The sequence below is a fragment of the Triticum dicoccoides genome, chromosome 1A (assembly GCF_002162155.2).
Source record: "Triticum dicoccoides isolate Atlit2015 ecotype Zavitan chromosome 1A, WEW_v2.0, whole genome shotgun sequence".
Classification (NCBI taxonomy): Eukaryota; Viridiplantae; Streptophyta; class Magnoliopsida; order Poales; family Poaceae; genus Triticum; species Triticum dicoccoides.
The window spans coordinates 589,422,903-589,447,023 of record NC_041380.1 but is presented as its reverse complement, the minus strand read 5'-3'; the positions used below and the strand labels follow the sequence as shown (position 1 = coordinate 589,447,023).

The following is a 24,121-nucleotide window of genomic DNA, read 5'->3' as shown; positions in this document are numbered from 1 at the left end:
CCCGACGTCGTCGCGGCCCCGCGCCACCCCTGCCCCGACGTGGCCGCCCTCTGCCCCGACCTCGCCATCGCCGTCCTCTTCTGTGCCTCGTCGTCGCCGCCCAGTGAGCCCCCTCCCTTTCCCCGCGCCGCCGCCCCTGCCTGCTCTGCTTGCCACGCGCTGCCGCCATCGCCCCGGCCTTCTCTGCTTTGCCGCGCGCCACCGCCACCGCCCCGGCCTGCTCTCGATCTGGTTTTTGTATATGTATATATATGGATGTATATATGGATGTATGGATGCATGTTATATGGATGTTGTATGTTTATGTATATATATGCAGATGTATGTATGATCCATGGATGTGTATGCATTGATGTATGATTTTTTTGTTCATAGATTTTTTTGTCGATTTATGTATATATATGTTCATATATATATGTGCATATTTAGAAAAAAAAATTGTGTTGCAAAAGTTACATTTAAGGTTAGTTGATTTAGTGCATTTTTGGTTATTAGTTCTACTGTTAGTGCATTTTAGGATAGTAGATTCTAGGTTAGTGGATCGGAGTGGAAAAAGTAAAATAATGAAAAGGAAGAAAAGAGGAAGAAGGAAGAAGGAAGAAGACGAAAAAGAAGGAGAGGAAAAAAATAAGAAGAGGAAGAAGGAGAAGAAGAGGAGAGGAAGAAGTGGAGAAATAAATAAGAAGAGGAAAAAAGAAGAAAAAAATAAGGAGAAGAAGAAAGGAATAGAGGACAAGACTCTATTCCTTTCTTCGATCTTCTCCTCTATTCCTTTCTTCTTCTCCTCTTTTTTTCTTCTTCTTCATCTTCTTCTTTTTTATCGGGTATGTCGTTGTCGATATAACCCCTCCCCGATAACTTTGACATGAGAGGGGGGGTCGATAAATAATATAACTAGCTAGTTAAACTAGTTTATTTTTAGTAATACTACTTTATTTTATTTATCGTAAGTGCTTAGTAGTTGAACTAGTTGATTTAATAAAACTACTTTATTTTACTATAGAAGTAGTTTCTTTTTAGTAAGTACTACTTTATTTTATTTATAGTAAGTGCTTAGTAGTTGAACTAGTTGATTTAATAAAACTACTTTATTTACTATAGAAGTAGTTTATTTTTAGTAAGTACTACTTTATTTTATTTATAGTAAGTGTTTAGTAGTTGAAATAGTTGATTTAATAAACTACTTTATTTTACTATATATATAAGTAGTTTATTTTTAATAAGTACTACTTTATTTTATTTATAGTAAGTGCTTAATTAGTAGTTGAACTAGTTGATTTAATAAAACTACTTTATTTTACTATAGAAGTAGTTTATTTTTATCAAGAAAATTAATAGAACTAGTTTATTTTTTTTAGTTCAAGCAATTATTCCCGCATCGACGTCGACGATGCCTATCCCGCATCCTCCTCGTCGACTCGGTGGAGGAGGCCGACTTGATCAGAGGGGCCATGTCCGGGACTGGGCTCCGCCGGACTAGTATTGGGAGGTGCTACCTTCCGGGGGGCGTAAGTTGGTGAGGAGCCAGCCCGTCGTTGACCCGATCCTTGTTTGGTGGCGGTCGCGTGGGCCAGTGATGGTGCCTAGGCTTCCGGACACCGCGGAGGTGGTACGTCACCGTGTCAGCGAGGAGGACGAGCACATCCATCGCTATATGGTTGCATTGAAGGGCAGGTTCGACAATACCTGGCAGATTCTTCAGGGATCTCACTGGAGCGATCATGTGATGGTTCCTTCTCTTCGGGTGTCCACCGCCCGTCCCGATACCCGTCGGGTGCTATGGTTCTAATTGTACTAGCGATGTTACATGTATGATAGTATTCGAGGTGTATTAGTGATAATATTCGCGATGTACGGACGCAAGAGATGATGTAGTTTTGCTTATAATTGAATGCATCCTAATTTGAACACTACTTTATTTTGCGATTTGATTTTGCTTATTGAATGCTCAAATTGGAAAACTACTCCTACTTTGAATGCTAAAATTGGAGAGCACTATGCAAGGCGTATGCATATGATTAGTTGATAGCTTATAGGGTTTTTGTTTTCGCAGAAATCTAGGAGCCCCCCTCCATCATCCCCGCCGTCGTCCCCGTTGCCGACCCCCTCCGACCTCGAGGTGAGACCAGCCAAATCCTTTTTTAGAAAGATAATTAAACAATATTTCGGGTTGACTTTAAGTCTGTCGAGTCTCCACCATATATGAGAGGACGAAGAAGCCCGACTGTTGTCGTGGGGGTCGTTTCTCCTTCTTCTCCGAGTGCTAGACCTTTGTTATGCACTAGGGGAAGAAGGAGTAACGACCATCACCGACGGTCGCAAATGTCAGAGAGGAGTCAGTGAGGGAGAGTTCCACCATATATATATGAGAGGACGAAGAATCCCGAATGTTGTCGTGGGGGTCGCTTCTCCTTCGTTCCCGTGTGCTAGACATTTTGGTGTAATGCACCCGAGGACAAAGTGAGGAGCGACCATCACCGAGAGTCGAATATATACACCATATGAGCTGAGAGTTTTCAAGAAAAGACTCGACAGACTGATAGTCAACCCGTGATGAATAATAATGATCTAATTTAGTTTTTGTAGTACATATATTTAATTGTACTAGTTTAATCTTTGAATTATGAACGTAGGAAATGTCGTCATCAGACGACGAAAGTCTCCCGGGGGAGTGCAGCTGGTGCCACGACGATCGAGGTCTGTGCGACATGCCTCACCTGGACGATGATCGGCGCTTCAACATTAAGCTCGAGGAGATCTTCGATGTTGAAACGGTATGCAACAACGACAAGTGCTTTTCCGTAATTAAGCATGACTAAAACTATTTCAACGTGTAATTTTCATCTTTTACAATTCGAGTAGCTTATCCCATGCCATGCAAGGCGCTATGTCTTGGAGAGGATGGATTTTGAAGACTATGAAAGTTTCGAAACAAAGAAAATTCACCTAAGGACTCATCATGATGTGAATTTTGAAGTAAAGCTGTACAATTCTGAGAGCGTAACTCATTTTGGTTGCGAAAAATGGGAAGCACTTTGCAATATGTATGGTTTTGATGAGGGAATGCTTGTCACCATGGATCTTGGTGATCCTGAAATCGAGCAAGACAATATGGACATTTGGGTCCTTGTTGATACGCCTTCAATTCTAACGCTATGTGAGTTTCTCAAACATAGTTATTAGCTAATTTATATTTTTTATTTCAAAATAGTTGACATCTTATTTTCATTGACAGCTTATTTTCATTCTTCAAAGAATGTGCGGGAGATGGTAGACAAAACTCACTACACCGATGGCTCCGAATTAACTTACAAGGAGAAAAATCATCTGGTCGGATTTTGTACTGACATTGAGAATTACAATATCTACAATCAAACTCCTCAACATTATGGTCAATACATGTCACTAGTGCATGTGTTCAACTACGGTAACTACCATGGAGATACCCTGGTAAGATTTTTTACTATTACGACATCCGTGCATCTTTTGCATACTTCTAAAACTAGTACATCATTGCTAACTATGAAGTTATTACTATGTTTTTCAACAGATAATCCCAGAGAATTGTGTGCCTCATTTGATGTATCAGAAAGGTAGCCTTAATGTTTTGAACATACAGCCAGGTCATCCTACGAATCTCAACTGTCCATACCAGATTTCTAAAAGAAGTGGAGACATGCAAATCAAAGGATGGAAAAAATGTATGGACAGTCGTAAGGAGGTTCTTGGAAGCAAAAGGAAGCGAAGCGCAAGAATTGGAGACATGATGATCTCCATTCTCCATAATGGAGAGTCAGGGTCTATTTTTCTTTATGCTATTTTACCTTAAAGAGGGTATTTAGGTCCTACCTAATACTGATGATCATGTGCTAAGAACAATTAAGTATGGTTGGTTCGATGACTATGAGGATGATGATCGTATGACTTGTTATTAATAACGAGTAGAAATTGTATGATGATGATTAGTAGGACTTGTTATTATGAAGATGCATGATGCGAGCATGAAGAGTTATTATATATCTGTGGGTGAAATGAACATGGATTGGATTGAAGTGAAGGCAACATGCATGTGGTGCATGTCGAAAATAGTACAATCGAAACTTGATCAAGTTAGGATTAGAATTACTTTCGACATGCACCACATGTTGCCTCACATCAATCTAAGTCATGTTTAGGCATAGCAGTAGCAGTAGCACGGAGATAAGAGAGGACAGATCTCTCTATTAGCTACCTATATACGAACCTAAATTAACCCCCAAAACCCCTAAACCACCTCCTTTAAAAAAACAGCTACTGAAATGCTGACGCGTGGAAGCTTATTGGTCCCGGTTGGTGCTACCAACCGGGATCAAAGGCCCTCCTGCCTGGGCTCGCCGGAGCGGCCACGTGGAGGCCCATCTGTCCTAGTTTGTATAAGAATCGGGACTAAAAGCCTAGGGCATTAGTAACGACCCTTTAGTTCCGGTTCCCCAACCGGGACAGATGGGCCTTATGAAACGGGACAAATTGGTCTTTTTCTACTAGTGAAGTGCTGGCAACAAAGTGCTTTGTCTGGTTAATTCTAGTAAAATGAGCAGATACGTTACATCCAGGTATTATCAATACTGGATTGCTATATACAACATTTAAAATAGCTTCTGATGCTAAAGTTGCACTTTCGATGTCATACCACCAAGAATTGTGGTAGATCAAGTGGAGTCACATGATGAAGTCATATCTTATTTATTGGCTTTTGAAAGAACATGGCATGCCAAGATATCGAACACAAAATGTATGGAGCGACAAGAGTCCATGTTATCAGTAGTTTCTAATAACTTTTTATGCCTTTTCATGATTTTGGTAGTTGAATGCCATGACTTTTGATTCAGTACACGTGTATTTGCATAAAAAAAATTGACCTTAAATGTTCGTCCTGGCTAGCTTCAATTTGTGGGTCCGCCACTGCTTGGATCACTGACGTAGCAGCTTCGGGTGGATAACAGTTTCAAACATTTCTCAACCAAGGAGAATATTTAGCAGAACCACTGTCAAAAGAAAAGGAAAATCCAGCTCTCCGGCCACGCGTCGCCCCGCCCGCCGTCGCACGCACGCACGCTCGCGACGCGCGCTCGTCCACCTCCTAATTTAGGCGCCCCTCCCTCTCCACCCACCGACGCGACGCGGCCGCAGACCCGCAGCGTAGACCCACCCCCCTCCCCGCCACCGGAAGCTCTCGCTCCTGACCTCGACGGATCGCACGCGCAGCAATGCATCAGCCCGACTCCCCGGCCTCGCGCAGCGGCACCCCGCGCCTGCGCAAGCGCGACTCGTCGGCGCCCTCCACCCCGCGCGCGCCCCCCTGCGGCCTCGGCGGCGTCGGGAGGCGGACCACGTTCCGGGAGGACGTCGGCCACGCAGCCGCCGAGACATACCTCGTCACGCGCCTCACCTTCATCCTCCTCCGCTCCCTCGGGTACGTAATTAATGCGGCCACACGATCGCATTGATCCGATCCACATTTGGCGACGAACAGGATCAGAATGATTGGCATCACACCACACGCAAATTTCTCCAACCGATCCAAACATTTTTATTCCGTAATAATGTCCATAGGAGATCTCTGTGCGGCCAAGTGCTATAGACCCCGGTGAATGATTCCTAAGTGATTTAACCTTCTCTACAATATCTACTCTCCCAGTACGTACGTAGACCTTATGATAATCTTCGTTACTCAGCGCAAGCTCATTGCAGCGGAGTAATTTTCAGTGAATGTGATTTTTCTGTTATGCACCCAAGTTACATATTTCGCAATATACAATGACTGCCTATTACTCCCTCCATTCCACAATGTAGTGCGCCCGTGCTTTCCGAGATTCAAGTTTGATCGTAAATTTAACTACCGAGACTGACTGCGGCGGGAGCAAAAATTATACCACTGAATTCGTATTTTTGATATCAATTTAAATATATAATTTTTATCCCCGCCGCAGTCGGTCTCGTTGATTAAATTTACGGTCAAAGTTGGATCTCGGAAAGCACGGGCGCACTACATTGTGGAACGGAGGGAGTAATCTATTCACCAAAACATCCAAGCGCATTATGGTATTTTTGCCCAAAAGAAGTCTATATGATTGAGGTTGACCATATTTTTTACACTTCCTTTATTTTTTCAGGGTAGGCTCTCGGTGGATATGTCAACTTCTTGCGCTCCTAATATATGCAGTTTTACTTATGCCCGGCTTCATAAGAGGTGTGTGAAAATCGAGTTCATCTTTCGTCTCATCATGTTAGTTATCATCATGATGGTCACATATTCTTGGCTCTTGCCAATAAGTGACTTTTAGCTTGTTAAATTAAATTGCCCTCTGCACAATTGGTAGATGTTGTTGAAGCTTTTTCATCATTTCTAACATATGCATTTCATTCATTTGGATTGCCCAGTTGGGTACTATTATTTTTTCTCAAGTCAGGTTCTTAGAAGCATAGTGTATGGAGACCAACCAAGAAATAGGTAAGCAGAGTTACATACTGCAGAAACAAAAAACATCTGAATTTTTAGCCGTGTTAGCGTTACTGAAAATCATAATATACAGGTTGGATATGTACATACCCACTGATCGTAGCAAACCCAATCCAGTTGTGGTATTTGTAACTGGTGGAGCTTGGATCATTGGGTGAGTGAAATTTTTCTCAAGACGTCTTTCTCGGTGACTTCCATTGTTGATGGTCATGATTCTGTGTAGTTACAAGGCGTGGGGTGCCCTTCTTGGAAGACGGTTAGCAGAGCGTGGAATTATAGTCGCTTGCGTTGATTATAGGTGCTTACCTTTGATGGCATTTCTATCTAATTTCATGACTTCTAGGCGAGTGAGTATCGATTTACATATGCCTAGTTGATGAAATATGTAAATATATCTTGCAGAAATTTCCCCCAAGGAACAATAAGTGACATGGTCTGTGATGCTTCTGAGGCAATTTCATTTATTTGTGATACTGCTGCTAGCTATGGAGGAGATCCTAATCAGTAAGTGATCCTTCGTTATATATTTATATCACAATACACTACTATGGATGGACTATTTGAAACATCAGATAGACAGCTGTTCTTTTTATCATGAAGGAACTATGCACCGCACTTGAATATCTGATCCATTTGGGTGGTGATTCTATCCAAAGTCGTTGTTGTGTTTATCTATAGGCTATAGCACTAGTGTCTGAATGACTTAGATGATTGAAATGTATTCTACGTATATTAAGGATAAGCGCATTGAATTTCATTTGTGGATGGGCCAGTGTTGTCTACATCGAGCTGCAGGGCTTTAGAAACACACCCTGCCCGCCTGGCCTAATGCAAAAATCAAGATGCACAATTTAGATTATTATATTTGCAAATAAATCAAGCACAAAATAACTTTGCAGCTCTATTTCCTTATACTTTTACCAATGACCTTTGTCAAGACATGAAACTTATTTATCATCAACCTATCGGATTTACTCTTTGAGCTCTGCAACCGTTCTGCCTTAGATCTCGTCTATTAAGATTTTCAGCTTGCTACATTAATAAACTTATTTACAACCAACCTACAGGATTTACTTGATGGGTCAATCAGCAGGAGCACATATCGCCGCATGTGCTCTCTTGGAGCAAGCAGTTAAAGAATCTCAAGGAGAAGAAATTTATTGGAGTGTTACTCAAATAAAATCATATTTTGGTTTATCTGGAGGGTGAGCTCTTAAATGAACTGTCATCTGTTTCCATTATATATATGCATGGATGATAATTGTTCTCACAACTCCTTAACCGCCTCTTAAGACCATAGTCATACATGTACGCTGTGTCTGATACATATTCGCACCTTCTGATAGATACACCAAAACTTCTCGTGATACGACCATCCATGACATATATACTCATTTATTTGCAGATACAACATGCAAAATTTGGTTGATCATTTTCATAAACGTGGTCTTTATCGTTCAATTTTTCTCAGGTAATATCATGATTGAAATTTGATTTATAAGTGTTGTTCCAACATTCCTTTAGTAGCACTTAAGTAAAGGTACTCAAGAAATTATGAACTGTTTATTTCAGCATAATGGAGGGAAGGAGATCATTGCCACAGTTCTCTCCGGAAATTGTCGCTAAAAAATTAACTCATGGAGCCATAGCTCTACTTCCTGAGATTGTACTTTTTCATGGAACAGGAGATTACTCGATACCATCGTCTGCTAGGTTGGACTACTTAACTCTCGGCAGATGCTTATTTTGAATGCAATGTTTTATACATTAAGTGGCTATGTCTTTTCTCTTCCATCATTTGGCGCTTTCCAAAGATAAGAGCATCAAACTGAAATTTGAATATGGGAAGTCAAAGGTAGTCATTACAAATTATTTTTGGATTAAAATATTTCTGCACATTAAAGAACTTAAATCGGCAGTATAACCCAGAATGTATGGTTTCGCTGTTCTTTAATGTGTAGTTAGCACAATTTTAACCACTATATTTCTGCTTAACGTATTCTTATGTTCTTGTTCCATCTTCAACCTTCCAATCATTCTGTTTTATGTGTAGTAAAATATTTGGGGATGTCCTCAAAAAAGCTGGTGCAAAAGCTAAAGTACAATTGTACAAAGGAAAAAGCCATACTGATGTATTTGTACAGGTCAGTTATCTTGAATATCAGCTAGACTTTTGATAACCTGCCACTTCATTAATTTTGTGATCTTTGCTAACTGTGATTGGGGAAACCCTTTTGACATTGCATCAAGAACGATCGATGAACAGGCTTTGATGTTCTTTGTGTTTTTTTATCGGAATTCGATAGGATGCGGATAATTAGCACACTGGACACTACTTTGTTTTCTGGAGTTCGAAAGGAACTTTGCATCGATATCTTTTTATTTTTCTTGCTCGGATAAAGCTAGTTGTCTGAAAATAATATTTTTCTGAGGGTCCTGACTTCATTTTTTCAATCCAGAATTGATTGTTTGAAGTTCTGACTTTGTTTTTCATTGTAGGATCCACTTAGGGGTGGCAAAGACCCACTGGTTGAGGATGTGGTTTCTATAATCCACGCCGACGATGCAGTTGCACGCCAGAAGTATGATGATTCGGCACCTAGCCCCGAGCGCCTGGTTTCTGAGTGGCGGATAATGTTGGCCCGGCAAATTAGCCCTTTTTGAACAGGTTTTGATTCTCTCTACATGCCAGCCTTTTTGCGCTCTCAAAATGATCTTTCAGCCCAGTGTTGGTGTTTCACTTTGATTTTTTCAGTAATGATGTACTAATGAATTTGTTTGTATGCATGCAGGTAGATTATTTCATCAGCCATTAATTTGCTTGTTTATTATACTGTTCAACACGAATGCACTAGAATGCAAGAATCTGGGCACGTGTGTTCTAAGATGATGAATTGCATGAGGTCCAGGAGAATTGTCATACTTTTTTTTAATTGAAATTGTCATAGTTTTGATAATACCAAGCAAGGGAGCTTCAAGCTCACCTGTCGCAGCATGTTCGCACTGAATAAAATATAGGTTGTAGGTAATAGCAAAAATTCCGTGAACATAGATCCGAGTTTGTATAGTTGGTACAATTACAAATATCAAGCAATTCATTGAAATTTAGATATATTGCTTTCGTACACAAGAGACGTGTTCCTGCAATAATCAAATACTATATCAAATTCGCACTATGTTTCACAGCTTGAGTCGTAAAATTGGATCATACTTGATGGAAGTGGGCCACATTTATATTATTGTGTCGCCCCGTGCGAGCGACTCGAGGGCACAAGCCCTTGCGCCACCATGCTCCGTCCTCCACCCGATCCCTCGCTGCAGCATGAGGCTGGTGCCAGCCAAGTCTGAACCCCATCCAAGGAAGGTGGCAGCGAGGTCGTGCTGCTCTGTCCCGATGGAAGGGGTGGAGGGCCCTGGATCTGAAGGGGTGGCTCCGTCTGGTCATGTGCTGCTCCCTCATGGCAGAGGGCCTTGGGTCCAAGGCGTCCCCCCTGGTGTGGCCTCCCTATTCAGTGGTGCCGCGGGGCTGGGGTGGGGTGGGGTGGCTGGAAATCCACCGGCGGGTTGGTGCCGTGGCTAGCTGACACGGTGGCCAATGGCGCTGATCTGTCCTCTACCTCTATTCCCTGCTAGGTGCGCTACGTCTCACCGGACATGTCCACGTTGGATGCTAGTCGATCACCGGGGTGGGGTGGAGCGGGTGGAGTGGATCCAGATTGGGATAACTCCCTGGTCGGTTCTGGCTGGCCGCAACGGTGATAGCTCTCGAGGGCACCGGTCTTCTTCCTGGAGATACCGTTCGGGTCTGCCCTACCTCTTGCCACCCTATTGATTCTCGGGTGAAAACCCTAACTGTGGTGGGCGGCGTGGCGCGATGAAGACTAAGGGTTGGACGCGGGTTGATGGACCTGCGTAGGATGGTGGTGTTTTCTGGCGTCATGGTGACGTCGACGGCAGTTGGACCTAGCAAGGCCAATGCGATGATCCTTCCTGAAGATGGCGGCGGCGGATCCTAGAGCGTATGCATGCGGTGAGCATTGTGAGTCGCCTAGACCGGTTGGTGCTCTCAGCTTGCCAAGGGGCAACTTCTTGAGGCCACTGAATTAGATGATGCGTGTTGGTGCGGTCATGACACATCATCATACGTGTAGGTGTAGCGACTTTGTTTGAACTCTTCTATGCCTGGTCTCCTCTTTACCAAGCATAAGTACTCTAGTATATACTGCAAGCAATATGGGGTGCTATTGAACATTCATCGATATCAGTCCCCTGGATTTCACCCACCAGCCGCAGATTGTTGTTGTTGAGAGTGCAGCCTGGGACGGTTATTAAAGTAGCAATGCTTAGCTTATTTTCAGCTTCACGGAGAGCCACGGACTTCGCAGACGCGTCTGCCTGCATCCCTAATGGGAAGCAACCAGATTTCTTTGGTAAAAGTGTTGTCAAGAAACAAGTGCTTCGCTGACTCGAGAGTTTGATCGCAATTGCTGCACTTGGTGATCCCATCCTCTTGTTCTTAGCCTATCCGCCGTCCAAAGCCTATTTCGGAGGAGAGTCCAAATAAAGAGCCTGAGCTTCATTTCAGGCTTATAATGTTGCAAACCTTCTCGAGCATTGGAATAGGGATTTCGGATGACGAACTGGACATTGTAAGCAGATTTCACAGAGTAATTGCCATTAGCAGATAAGGCCCAAGAGATGTCATCGGGACTCAAGGAAAAAGTTAATTCTGTAGCTTGCACCATATATAGTCTGATGAAAGAATCATCCACCAAGTCAGAAGAGTTGATCCTAGCCAGGCCTCTCATCCAGATGCCAATCCACATTCTGCACCACCTCCTTTTGTTATGTGAAAAGTTTGGAACGAGAAAGCGCAAAGAGTTCTGGTTCCATCATCCCTGGGCGGCTTCCCATCAAGCCATACATGCCCTCAGAACTTGATCCTCTCACCATTACCCAGCGATAATTTAGCGCAAGAAGCGAAAAGATGCATATCCTTATGACCACACAAGCTTCGTGCAGTTCTGTTAACCTTGTCCCGTCCGAACTACGGCCATCTGAGCCCAAGGGCTTGACTGAATGCATTTTGGGGCACAAGAAATTTCTTCTTAGCTTATCAACTTTCTGCTTAGCTTGATGGGAGAGGATCAAGTTCCGGGCGCATTCCACAAGAAGTTTCTCCTTGGCTTATCAAATTTCTTCATCGTCCACTTATTGGGAGCGAACGCCGTTAGGAAATAGGCGGCCGAAGAATTGAGCACTGAGCTGATAAGGACCCAGCATGCCCGTCCTATTGCACAGTTTGAAGTTTGAACTTTCAACCCTGCAAATCCCAAACCTTCTTTTTTGCAAATTCCCGCACAGTCGCTGATGTCCAGAATGCTTACCTTTTTTTTAGGCAATCCAGAATGCTTATCTGGGTCGTTTGTTTCCTATCTGACGAAGGGAGATGGGCCAACCCGAGTTGGCCCATATATGGTTATCGGAGCAGCAGCCCAACTACGTAGGCCCAGAAAGCACACGCGTATAGCAGCTGTCTGACTGCCTGATCTAAGTTGCTCAAAAAAAAGACTGCCTGGTCTAAATTTTTTTTTAGAAAAAGACTGACTGATCTGAAGTCTAAACTGTTACTATATTTTTTTTATCCGATGGATGAGAATATCGAAATGCTGAGCAGGCTCGTAGGTCACCTAGTCTTACCATTTCTTAATTAACAAGACCATCAAGGCGTGTTGCCATGCCCATTCATTTTAAGTAAACAGATACTTTTTTTAAACATGAACAAAATAAGCATCTTGTAATTGTAGAAATGTTGAATTACAATGTGTTGATACTTTATAGAGGTAGTTGGAGGTATTTGAGTCAGAGCTGATGCACTCACGTAAATGCTTTCATTTTCCCCATCAAAATTCATGATAACAAGATTAAAAATTGGTGGAGCAAAAAAAAGAAACATATATCATCTTAGAGGCTAGCATTTGGCACATAATTCAATCGTAATAAGAATGTCATGTGTTCAAGAGGAATTCAACTCTTCGCATCAGGAAAGAGGAATTAGTGTCACATATAGTCCACCTCAACGACCTTCATGAGAAAAATAAAACATTTTTTTCAGCCAACGCACAAGAGATCTCTCGAAGGACGAACATGAAAGATAAGGTGGGTAATAAATATCTTGATGCCATCGTCGTGTGTAAGTTCCATGCTAGTGCAGTACTTCATCCTTCCTCCCGCAAAAAAGTACTTCATCTTGCCGAGGCGCTCCTCTGGATAGCCAGAATGAAATAAAACCAACACATGAATTAATCATCAAAATCAACTTCTTGTACAGACTAGACTGCATCTCGAAGAAACCAACATTGCTCTTCCCGGCCCGTCGTGCACCTGTTAGTTGTGAACCTGCCAGTGAGTGATTCGATCAAACACCCAAGTGACTGCAAGAGTAGAGGACGGTGGCACGTACATACAACCGCGGAAGGGGCAGAGAGGGAGAAAAAATCACATAAAAACCAAATTTCTATGGAAACCGATGTAAACCACGTGGAAACGATATTTTGATTAGTGCCAAACAGTAAATGTCATTATTCATTGTTGAATTTGTCCTTTCCATAGATCAACATGGTAATGTATTTGAACTTCGAATTTCGCAGTGCCAATAGAACATCACCCTCTTAACATGCTGCATTTTTCAGATTATTTTGAACCTTTCAAACATGGGTTTCACAAAGTTCTCTTTGAAACTTAGTTTTCATGTAATACCTCTCGGAGAGAAGAGCCACAACAACTTGGCATTGTCCGTTACCACCGCGAGTGCAAGATCGTGATTAAGGTTCACATCGCTCGCTAGGGAAGACAAAAAGGATAGTGGCCGAATGAGATGGTGTCATGAGTGACAACCCGGGTAGAAGCTTTCCTCGTTGTTCCACCGCCGTTCACCTCCAGATGTGACATTTCGCATTGAAGAGAGAAGACGCACGCGTGCAGGCCTAATACTCTTGCAGACTCATGCAGCAAAAAAGGCCCAGGCTTTTTTTAGGAGTTTGTATTTGCAGCTTAGATGATGTTTTATGAGGGGAACCCTATTCTGCGTGTAGGTCACTACAAAACGACCTAGCGCCTACCCCCCCTCGGGAGCGTGGTCCTCTTTTGGGAAGGTTGTAGAACCTACAACCTTCCCTGAACAGTTTTTTTTTCTTTTCCATTTTGTTCTTCTTGTTTTTTTCTTTCTTTTTATTTTTTAGTTTTTTCTTTTCTATTCTATTTTTTGTTTTTTTTGTTTTTCTTGTTGCGGACATCTTTTAAAATATGTGAACATTTTTTGAAATCATGAATATTTTTTGATTCATGAACATATGTTTGAAATCATGAACATTTTCGGAATTGACAAACATGTTTTTATGAAACCATGACCATTTTTCAAATTTGAAGAACATGTTTTAAATCCCAAAAAGCTATATTTTTGTGAACAATTTTTGTTTAATTGTGAACATTTCATTAGATCGATGAACATTTTTTTGAGTCATTTATTTTGTTTTAAATTGTGAATATTTTTTTGAAACTTGAGCATTTTGAGAATTGCTGAACATTTTTTGAATCAACGAACATTTTATTAGTCGGAAAACATTTTTTGCATTGATGAACATTGTTTTGAATCAAGAAACTTGTTTTGAATCCATGAACATTGTTTGAATTTGATAAACGTTTTGAATTGATGAACATTTTTTGAGTCAATGAACACTTTTCATAAATCGGTGAATTTCTTTTGAGTCTATAAATTGTTTTTGATCTGAAAAACTTTTTTTAATTTTGTGAAAATTATTTAATCAACGAACATTTTTAAAATTCTTGAAAAAAAATTAATATACGAGAATATTTTTCAAAATCATTAATAGTTTTCTGAGTCCACAAACATTTTATGAATTCAGGAAATTTTTTATGAAATTCATATATGTATATTGAAATTTTGAAGTTTTTTGAAATCCTGATTTTTTAAAGAAGAAAAAATAGAAATAGAAAAAAACAAAAAGGAAAAACAATAGGGGGGAATCCTGGCCGCTGGCCCAATAGGGCGCACGGGAGGGGAGGACGTGCGCGCTGGCTCGTTCGTCAGCATGTCACACGCGGTATAGGAGGTCTCGTTGTATGAAGAAGTTTCTCATCCCAATTAATGATAGGTCGTCCTGATCAGTCCCTAGAGCAGCGGCCCAGAGACATCGAGGCCTGCATGACGGGGAGGATACATGTGAAAAAACTAGGGTGCATGATGCGACGACTAGTTGATCCGAGGCGTCATTTGCGAGATCCGAGGGTCAATTATCTCAATCAGTTGTTAGTTCATAACTGGCTCCGTTTTATTTATTTATTTATTTAATAATAACAACATGATAGAAGTGGTGGAGCTACAACCAAGTAAAACTGGGCCATGGCCCGCCCAGATGATCCAATGTAGCTCTCAAAAATACCAAAATTACTAATTGAGTAGCCCTTGCAAATGTCACTCCTACCTCCTCTCGTAATGAACAAGTTTCGAGTTTCGTGCTTTTTTATAGTTTCATTTTCTGAAAATGTTGCATCCCTTGAACCATGTGTTTGAAACATAAATAGTTTTATGTGTTGCGTTTCTCGCATCAAAATCTTGGAAACTAGATCCCATGTAAATAGGGGAACAAAAAAACCAAACACTGGACAAAAAACCAGAAGCACGATAGATTTTTCGCTTTTCAGGAAGCACAGTAGTGCTTCACATCGTGAAGCACAACTGTGTTTTTCACACTTTCAGGAAGCACAACTATACTTCACATGGAAGGATAGCTGTGCTTTTCACTTTCGAAAAGCACAGTTGTGCTTCACGTGGAAGGACAACTCCGGTTTTCACTTTCAGGAAGCATAGTCGTGCTCCGTGAAGCCCAACTGGGATCAAAGAAGACTCAAATAATATTCATGGATATAGATCTGATCATAAACTTAAAGTTCATTGGATCCCAACAAACACACCACAAAAAGAGTTAAATCAAATAGATCACCAAGAGACCATTGTATTGAGAATCAAAAGAGAGAGAGAGAGAGAGAGAGAGAGAGAGAGAGAGAGAGAGAGAGAGAGAGGAAGCCATCTAGCTACTGCCTACGGACCCTTAGCTCTATCGTGGACTATTAACGCATCATCGGAGAGGCACCAATGAGGATGATGAACCACTCCATGATGGTGTTAGATTGGATCTCGTGGTTCTGCAACTTTGCGGCGACTGGAATTGTATTTCGTCAACAACCCTAGAGTTTCTGGAATATTTGGGAATTTATAGGGTGAAGAGGCGGTGCAGGGGGGCTACATGGGGGGCACAACCCCTGGGCGCGCCTGGGCTCCTAGGCGCACCCTGGTGGGTTGTGCTCCCCACGGGCCTCCCCTCTAACACTTTCTTGGCCCATGCGGTGTCTTCTGGTCCAGAAAAAGACTCTAAATAGTTTCATTGCATCTGGACTCCGTTTGATACTGATATTCTACGAAGTAAAAAACAAGCAAAAAACAACTACTGGCATTGGACACTATGTCAATAGGTTAGTGATACGTCTCCAACGTATCTATAATTTTTGATTGCTCTATGCTATATTATCTACTATTTTGAACATTATTGGGCTTTATTATCCACTTCTATATTATTTTTGGGACTATCCTATTAACCGGAGGCCCAGCCCAGAATTGCTGTTTTTTGCCTGTTTTAGGGTTTCGAAGAAAAGGAATATCAAACGGAGTCCAAACGGAATGAAACCTTCGGTAACGTGATTTTCTCATCAGATAAGACTCGGGAGACTTGGACCCTACGTCAAGAAACATAACAGGAGCCCATGAGGTAGGGGGCGCGCCCTCCACCCTCGTGAGGCCCCTGTTGCTCCACCGACGTACTTCTTCCTCCTATATATATCCACGTACCCCCAAACGATCAGAACAGGAGCCAAAACCCTAATTCCACCGTCGTAACTTTCTGTATCCACGAGATCCCATCTTGGGGCCTGTTCCGGAGCTCCGCCGGAGGGGGCATCGATCACGGAGGGCTTCTACATCAACACCATAGCCTCTCCGATGAAGTGTGAGTAGTTTACTTTAGACCTACAGGTCCATAGTTAGTAGCTAGATGGCTTCTTATCTCTTTTTGGATCTCAATACGATGTTCTCCCCCTCTCTTGTGGAGATCTATTCGATGTAATCTTATTTTTGCGGTGTGTTTGTTGAGATCGATGAATTGTGGGTTTATGATCAAGTCTATCTATGAATAATATTTGAATCTTCTCTGAATTCTTTTATGTATGATTGGTTATCTTTGCAAGTCTCTTCGAATTATCAGTTTGGTTTGGCCTACTAGATTGATCTTTCTTGCAATGGGAGAAGTGCTTAGTTTTGGGTTCAATCTTGCGGTGTCCTTTCTTGGTGACAGTAAGGGCAGCAAGGCACGTATTGTATTGTTGCCATCAAGGATAACAAGATGGGGTTTTCTTCATATTGCATGAGTCTATCCCTCTACATCATGTCATCTTGCTTAAGGTGTTACTCTGTTTTTAACTTAATACTCTAGATGCATGCTGGATAGCGGTCGATGAGTGGAGTAATAGTAGTAGATGCAGGCAGGAGTCGGTCTACTTGTCTCGGGTGTGATGCCTATATACATGATCATACCTAGATATTCTCATAACTATGCTCAATTCTATCAATTGCTCAACAGTAATTTGTTTACCCACCGTAGAATACTTATGCTCTCGAGAGAAGCCACTAGTGAAACCTATGGCCCCCGGGTCTATCTTTATCATATCAATCTCCTACTACTTAGTTATTTACTTTGCTATTTACTTTGCCTTTATTTTACTTTGCATCTTTATCATAAAAATACCAAAAAAATTATTGAAAGGGCATTTCCCTACTTTATGTTTTGGATGATGATGACAACCCTTTGTGGTCTAAACGTGTGCTATATGTTTCAGGTTCTCGATGCTTAGGCTTACATCGGATTGCTATTACCTCTCGAAGGAAAAGATCGAAGACGTGTCCTCTACGTTTTTATTTTCTTTGGTCGTAGAGTACCCGTACTATCAAGAGGGAATCCTCATTAGGAAGCTCTGGGGGAATCAGTTCACGTACACTTTTCTCACCCTCTCTTTGCCTTCCTCAGGTGTGTGTGAGAGAGAGAGTTTTCCTTGCCTCTTCCCCTCTTTCCTGCTCACTGTTTCTGCCCAGCGGTTATACCGCTCTCTGGAGCGGTTGTACCGCTGGGTCTTGTCGCTCACCAGCTTTTGCTCGAGCGGTTGTACCGCTGCCTCTGGGCGGTGGTACCGCCACCATGCTCTGCAACAGCCAGGGCGGTGGTTCCGTCCATGTACCGCTCAAGTACCGCTCTCGCCTCTGGTTTGATGCTGTTCTTGGGCGGTAGTGGCCCGGTTGGTCCGGTCGTTCCACGATGACCGGTACCACCGGTGGTCCGAGCGGTTCTTCCGCTCAGAACTTAGCCGCCCAAGAGCTCAAGGCCATGCGGTTGTTCCGGCCAGGCACCGCCCAAGTACCGGTCAAGCTCTTGTTTTGATGTGGTGGTTGTGCGGTAGTCAGGCGGTTAGTCCGGTTATCTTTCTTAGCCGGTACTACCGCCCGCCTGTCCGGTTGTACCGCTTGGTAGGGTTCTGCTGTTACATCCTGAGTCTCGGTTGTACCGGGACGAGGACCGGTTGTACCGCTGCAGTGCAAAAACGAAGTAACGGTTGGAATTGTGGGGAGACTACTTAAGGGGGCTTCTCCCACCTACCACTCCCACCTTTGACCTCTCTCACTCCACCATTGATGCCCTTCAAGCTCTCTTGCCCGATCTCTCTCTCTAGCCACTCAAACTTGTTGATTTGCTAGGGATTGAAGGAGGAGACCTAGATCTACACTTCCACCAAAGGATATTTGGTTCCACCATACTTTCTTGTGTGGATTTTGTTACTCTTGGGTGTTTGAGCACCCTAAACGGTTGAGGTCACCTCGGAGCCATATTCCATTGTGGTGAAGCTTCGTGGTTTTGTTGGGAGCCTCCAATTAAGGTGTGGAGAGAGCCCCAACCTTGTTTGTAAAGGTTCGGTAGCCACCTTCAAGGGCACCAATAGTGGAATCACGGCATCTCGCATTGTGTGAGGGCGTAAGGAGAATACGGTGGCCCTAGTGGCTTCTTGGGGAGCATTGTGCCTCCACACCGCTCCAACGGAGACGTACTTCCTCTCAAAGGGAAGGAACTTCGGCAACACATCCTCGTCTCCACCGTCTCCACTCTTGGTTATCTCGTGCCTTTATTTAAGCAAGCTTACTTGTTTCATATCTCTTGCTTGCTTGTGTACCTATCCTCGTTGCATCATATAGGTTGCTCACCTAGTTGCATTTCTAGACAACCTATTTTGATGCAAAATTTAACTTGTTAAAGAAAAGCTAAAAATTGTTAGTTGCCTATTCACCCCCCTCTAGTCAACCATATCGATCCTTTCAATTGGTATCAGAGCCTCATCTCTTTATTAAGGACTTTATCGTCCAAAGAGTATGGTTGATACCATAGACGGTGTGGAGGAACACTCCGGTGTGAATCCGATCTCGTCTACGGGAGATGGGGGAACTTCGGTCTCTCGTGAGGAGTTCAATGTGGCCTTGGAGACATTGAAAACCTCCATGACGACCGAAGTCGAAATCATGTTTACTAAATTTCTTGAGGGGCTTAAACTATCCACCGCACCGTTGAAAGTGGGTGATCCCGCCAACAAGGTGACGGATGCTATCCCCGACAAGGGGGAAGCTAGTAGTGAAAAGGCTCCTTTTTCTAGTGGCAAGAATGGCACCGGCATCTTTGCCCATGCGGAACCACCACTTGTTTATGGTGGACCGGTTCCTTCCACTCATTTGAATCATGCCGGTCCTCCCCCTAAGATTGTGAAAAATGAGGATTTTGATTCTTGGGTTTACCGCTTTAAACGTCATTTAAATCATGTGAACACTAACCTTTGGAGAATCATTGAAGAAGGTTTCTATCCACATGATCCAAGCAACTTCACTCCTCGAGAAGCCGCGGACAATCAATTCAATGGGAATGCTCTCTTCATCATTCAAGATGCTATTCCCCCCGAAGACCTACCTCATCTTCGTCCTTTCGCCTTGGCCAAAGATGCATGGCATTGTGTCGTGTCTCTCTACCGGGGAAGCGCAAGCATTCAACGCTCCAACTATGAAGTGGTACAAGATGAGGCCGATGAGTTTGCAATGAAGGAAGATGAAGAACCTCGTGAGCTCTATCAAAGAGTAACCAAACTCGCGGTCTCACTACGAGATCACGGGAGCAAGGACACGGATGACAATTGGATCAAGCGCAAATTCCTCAAGGCAATGATGCCCTATCACAAGGCCATGTCCTCCGTCATTCGTCAAAGACCGGACTTCCACACTTTGACCTCAAGCGAAGTGTTGGATGAGTTTGTGGCCATGAACATTTTGGACAAGACCGCCAACAATGCGGTGCTCCGTTCTCAACGGGCAAAGAAGCCTAACCTTGCATTGAAGGCCAAGCTCATAGTGGAAGACGAAGAAGAGGAAGAAGAGGAGAGCAACCCCGAAGATACGAAGTATGCATATCATGAACACATGGCACTTGCTTCAAGGCAATTTTGGAGCAAGAAAAACTCAAGGCCAAACTTTCGCAAAAACAACTCGAGTGGTACAAGGGGCAAGCAACGTGCAAGGACTTGCTACAATTGCGGCAACGTGAGTCATTTCGTTGCGGAATGCCCGTATGAGAAGAGGGAAGACAATGGTGGCAAAGTCATCCAAAAGGACAAGGCCAAGTCGTTCCCCAACAAGAACAACTTCACCAAGAAGACTCATCCCAAGGCCTTGGTTGTGCGAGAAGAGTACAATGAGGACGATGACGATGATGAAGATGATGAGTCGGTTGCCATGGCCTCTGTTGCCATTGCAACAACGTCACGGGTGTCTCTCTTCGACTCACCCAACGAGAGCATCACCGCCAAGTGCCTCATCGCTAAAGCCACCAACAAGGTAACCTCCAACATCAAAACTACCATCATTAATCATCCTTCCCCAACGGATAGCATTAATGAATTTGAGGGAGCTAATGTGGAGGCTAACGAGTTTGAGGCCTTTATGGGCAAACTCAAGGGAAAATCCAAGAAGCACTTTATTGCTCTCTTGGAACAACTTGGTGAGGCCAATGACATGATCGAGGCTCACGAAGACACCATCTCTAAGTGGAAGGACATAGTCGTGACTATGCCGATGAGATTTCGGATCTTTCCAATGCTCTTGAGGAAGAGCGTGGTCTTCGTTTGGCTCTTGAGGAGTCACACAACGTAGATCATGCTAAGTTAGAGAAAGATTATGATCATGCCCTCGTTGTTTCTCGTGTGCTAAATTCCGAGAAGGCCAAACTCGGGGTTGATCTTGCTAGACTCAAAGAGGAGTTTGATATACTTGACAAGGCCCACAAGGCCTTGAAGGGTATTCACGCTAGTCTCAAGGAGTCTCATGATCAACTTCAAGTGAAGCTAACTAAGGAGAAAGCAACTTTTCCTCATATGGTGTTAATTGATAATCCAAATGCTACTAACCCGTGTTATGAGCATATACATCTTGTTGAGGAAAATGCTAAGTTGAAGGAGCAACTTGAGAGAGGTCTTGCGTCTTGCATACAAGGCAAGAAGAACCTCAACGATCTCTTGACCAACCAAAAGGGAGGTGTGGCCAAGGAAGGGGTTGGGTACGTCCCCGACTCCAAGAACAAGAAGAAGAATGACAAGACCAAACGGCCTCCTCCTCTCATGCAAACCTTTGTGAGGGAGGGAGAGAGTGCCCCCGAGGAGAAGAAGAAGAATAATGTCAAGAAGGGCAATGTCACCCCTCCCAACAAAGCCGGCGATTTTAATCCTTCTTATGTGTTATGTCGTGCTAGTGATGGGCATGTTTATGCCAAATTTGTTGGTTCTCTTCATGAATACATTGAATGGTCTATTTGGGTTCCTAAGACCCTTGTTACTAACATCAAAGGACCCATTACAAAATGGGTACCTAAAACCAAGCATTGATCTCTTGTAGGTGTTTGCTTCCGGTGGTGGATCATGGTTGCTTGATAGCGGAGCTACAAATCATATGACCGGAAGCAAGGACTTGGTGGTGGACGTGCACAAGGTTCCATCTATGCCCACCAATGTCGAGTGGGGTGACGCCTCATCTTCTAAGGTATTGGGACTTGGCAAGGTGGTCATCTCTCATGATCTCACGATCGAGAGTCATGCTTGTTGAGTCCCTTGCATACAATTTACTTTCCGTTCGTCAACTTGCAATCATGGACTTTGCCACTTTCTTTGATATCGATACCATGGCCCTCTTGTGGAGCAAGACTCTTAAAGTAGCCTTTGTTGGGCATGTCGAGAACGGTCTATATGTGATTAACTTTTCGAAGCGACCCACTAAGACCGCGACATGCCTAATGGCTAAAGTTGATGTGGGATGGCTTTGGCATTGCCGTTTAGCCCATGTCAATATGAGATCTTTGCAAAGTCTCCTCAAGGGGGACCATGTCTGTGGACTAATGAATGTTAGTTTTGCTAAAGATCGTGCTTGCAGTGCCTGTATCGAAGGAAAGCTACATGAGAAGGCTCACCCTCCCACGACTATCATTTATTCAAAGAGGCCTTTGGAGCTCCTTCACATGAATCTCTTTGGGCCTCCATCCTTCGATAGTCTTGGAGGTAGGAAGTATTGCTTGGTGATTGTGGATGACTACTCAAGGTACACGTGGGTGTATTTCTTCAAGAGGAAGAGCGAGACCCAACAAACCATCATTGACTTTGCAAATGAAGCACAACGTCAACACAATGCAAAGATCTTGACAATAAGAAGTGACAACGGCACCGAGTTCAAGAACTACACCTTGGATGAATTTCTTAGTGATGAGGGAATCAAGCATCAATATTCCACACCATACACCCCTCAACAAAACATTGTTGCGGAAAGGAAGAACCGGACGTTGATGGATGCGGCAAGGACCATGATGGCGGAGTTCAAGTCTCCGTACAACTTTTGGGCCGAAGCCATCAACACTGCGTGTCATGCATCCAATCGGCTCTACCTCCGCAAGGGCTTGAACAAGACTCCATATGAGATACTCACCGGTAACAAGCCCAACCTCAAGTACTTCCGGGTGTTCGGGTGTAAGTATTTCATTCTCAAGAAAGGTGTTCGGTTGTCTAAATTTGAGGCTAGAGCTCATGAGGGCATATTTGTTGGTTATGCTACAAACTCTCATGCTTACCGTGTCCTCAATAAATCCATGGGACTTATTGAGGAGACGTGTAATGTGGAGTTTGATGAGAATAACGGCTCCCAAGTGGAGCAAAGTGGCACTTGTGATGTAGGTGATGAAATTCCTCCTCAAGCCATAAGAAGAATGGGTGTTGGTTTTATCCTACCCATTGAGAAACCCCTTGTGGCCGGAGGAGAAGGACAATGCTCCACTCAAGTGGAGCCATCACCAACCCAAGGCCCACACGCTTCCGAAGAACAAAGTGAAGGCCCTCAAATTCATGAACAAGACCAAGGGCAAGATCATACACAACACGGTGTTGACACACCAAGTGATGCCCAAGGTCAAGTTCTCTCCCCCGAGCAAGTTCAAGATCAAGAACAAGTTCACGACAGCGCTCAAGATGATCAAGTAACCGCTCCTCAACTCACCACCGAGGAGGAATTAGAGCGTCGTGCCGCCAAGATTGCATCCAAGCTCTCCACCAAGGATCATCTCATGACGAATGTGCTTGGAAGCTTAAGAAAGGGGGTAAGCACTCGTAGACAATTAGCAAATTATTGTGAGCATCACGCGTTTGTCTCTTGTGTGGAACCCCACAAGGTCTAGGAGGCGCTAGAAGATCCGGATTGGCTCAATGCCATGCACGAAGAACTCAACAACTTCGAGCGCAACAAAGTGTGGAGATTGGTGCCAAGGCCAAAGGGGAACCACAATGTCATTGGAACCAAGTGGATATTCAAGAACAAGCAAGATGCCCATGGGATTATCATTCACAACAAGGCTCGTTTGGTACACAAGGCTACTCCCAAGTCGAGGGTATCGACTACGGTGAAACCTTTGCTCCCGTTGCTCGTCTTGAATCCATTCGCTTGTTAATTGCATATGCTTCTCATCATAATTTTAAGTTACAACAAATGGATGTGAAGAGTGCTTTTCTTAATGGTCCCATTAATGAATTGGTTTACGTCAAGCAACCCCTCGGGTTCGAGGATCCCTACTTTCCCGATCATGTGTATCAACTCCATAAGGCGCTCTATGGCCTTAAACAAGCCCCACATGCGTGGTATGACCACCTTACCGAGTTGTTACAAGATCGTGGTTTTGAAGTTGGGCTAATCGACCCCCCTCTGTTTACTAAGAAGGTCAAAGGGGAGTTGTTTGTGTGCCAATTATATGTTGATGATATTATCTTTGGTTCTCCTAACAAAGCTTTCAATGAGGAATTTGCCGCTCTCATGACCTCAAAGTTCGAGATGTCCTCCATGGGAGAGTTGAAGTTCTTTCTAGGGTTCGAAGTGAAGCAAAGAAG

General features: G+C 43.4%; 1 protein-coding gene across 1 annotated transcript; it reads left to right on the top strand.

Annotated features, from left to right (window-relative positions):
• Positions 1–5,246: 5,246 nt before the first annotated feature.
• On the top strand, positions 5,247–9,611 carry LOC119346583 (probable isoprenylcysteine alpha-carbonyl methylesterase ICME). The gene is made up of 12 exons (XM_037615890.1): positions 5,247–5,452; positions 6,153–6,229; positions 6,421–6,490; positions 6,573–6,653; positions 6,723–6,797; positions 6,902–7,003; positions 7,567–7,704; positions 7,905–7,970; positions 8,072–8,212; positions 8,553–8,643; positions 8,999–9,167; positions 9,292–9,611. Exons 1-11 carry the CDS (start codon positions 5,247–5,249, stop codon positions 9,161–9,163), a joined length of 1,212 nt encoding a protein of 403 aa, XP_037471787.1. The 3' UTR covers positions 9,164–9,167; positions 9,292–9,611.
• Positions 9,612–24,121: the final 14,510 nt, after the last annotated feature.

Coding starts and splice junctions, on each gene's coding strand:
- LOC119346583 (XM_037615890.1), top strand. CDS start 5,247: ATGCATCAGCCCGACTCCCCGGCCTCGCGCAGCGGCACCCCGCGCCTG. Junction 5,453..6,152: donor ATCCTCCTCCGCTCCCTCGG/GTACGTAATTAA, acceptor TTATTTTTTCAG/GGTAGGCTCTCGGTGGATAT. Junction 8,213..8,552: donor TCGATACCATCGTCTGCTAG/GTTGGACTACTT, acceptor TTTTATGTGTAG/TAAAATATTTGGGGATGTCC.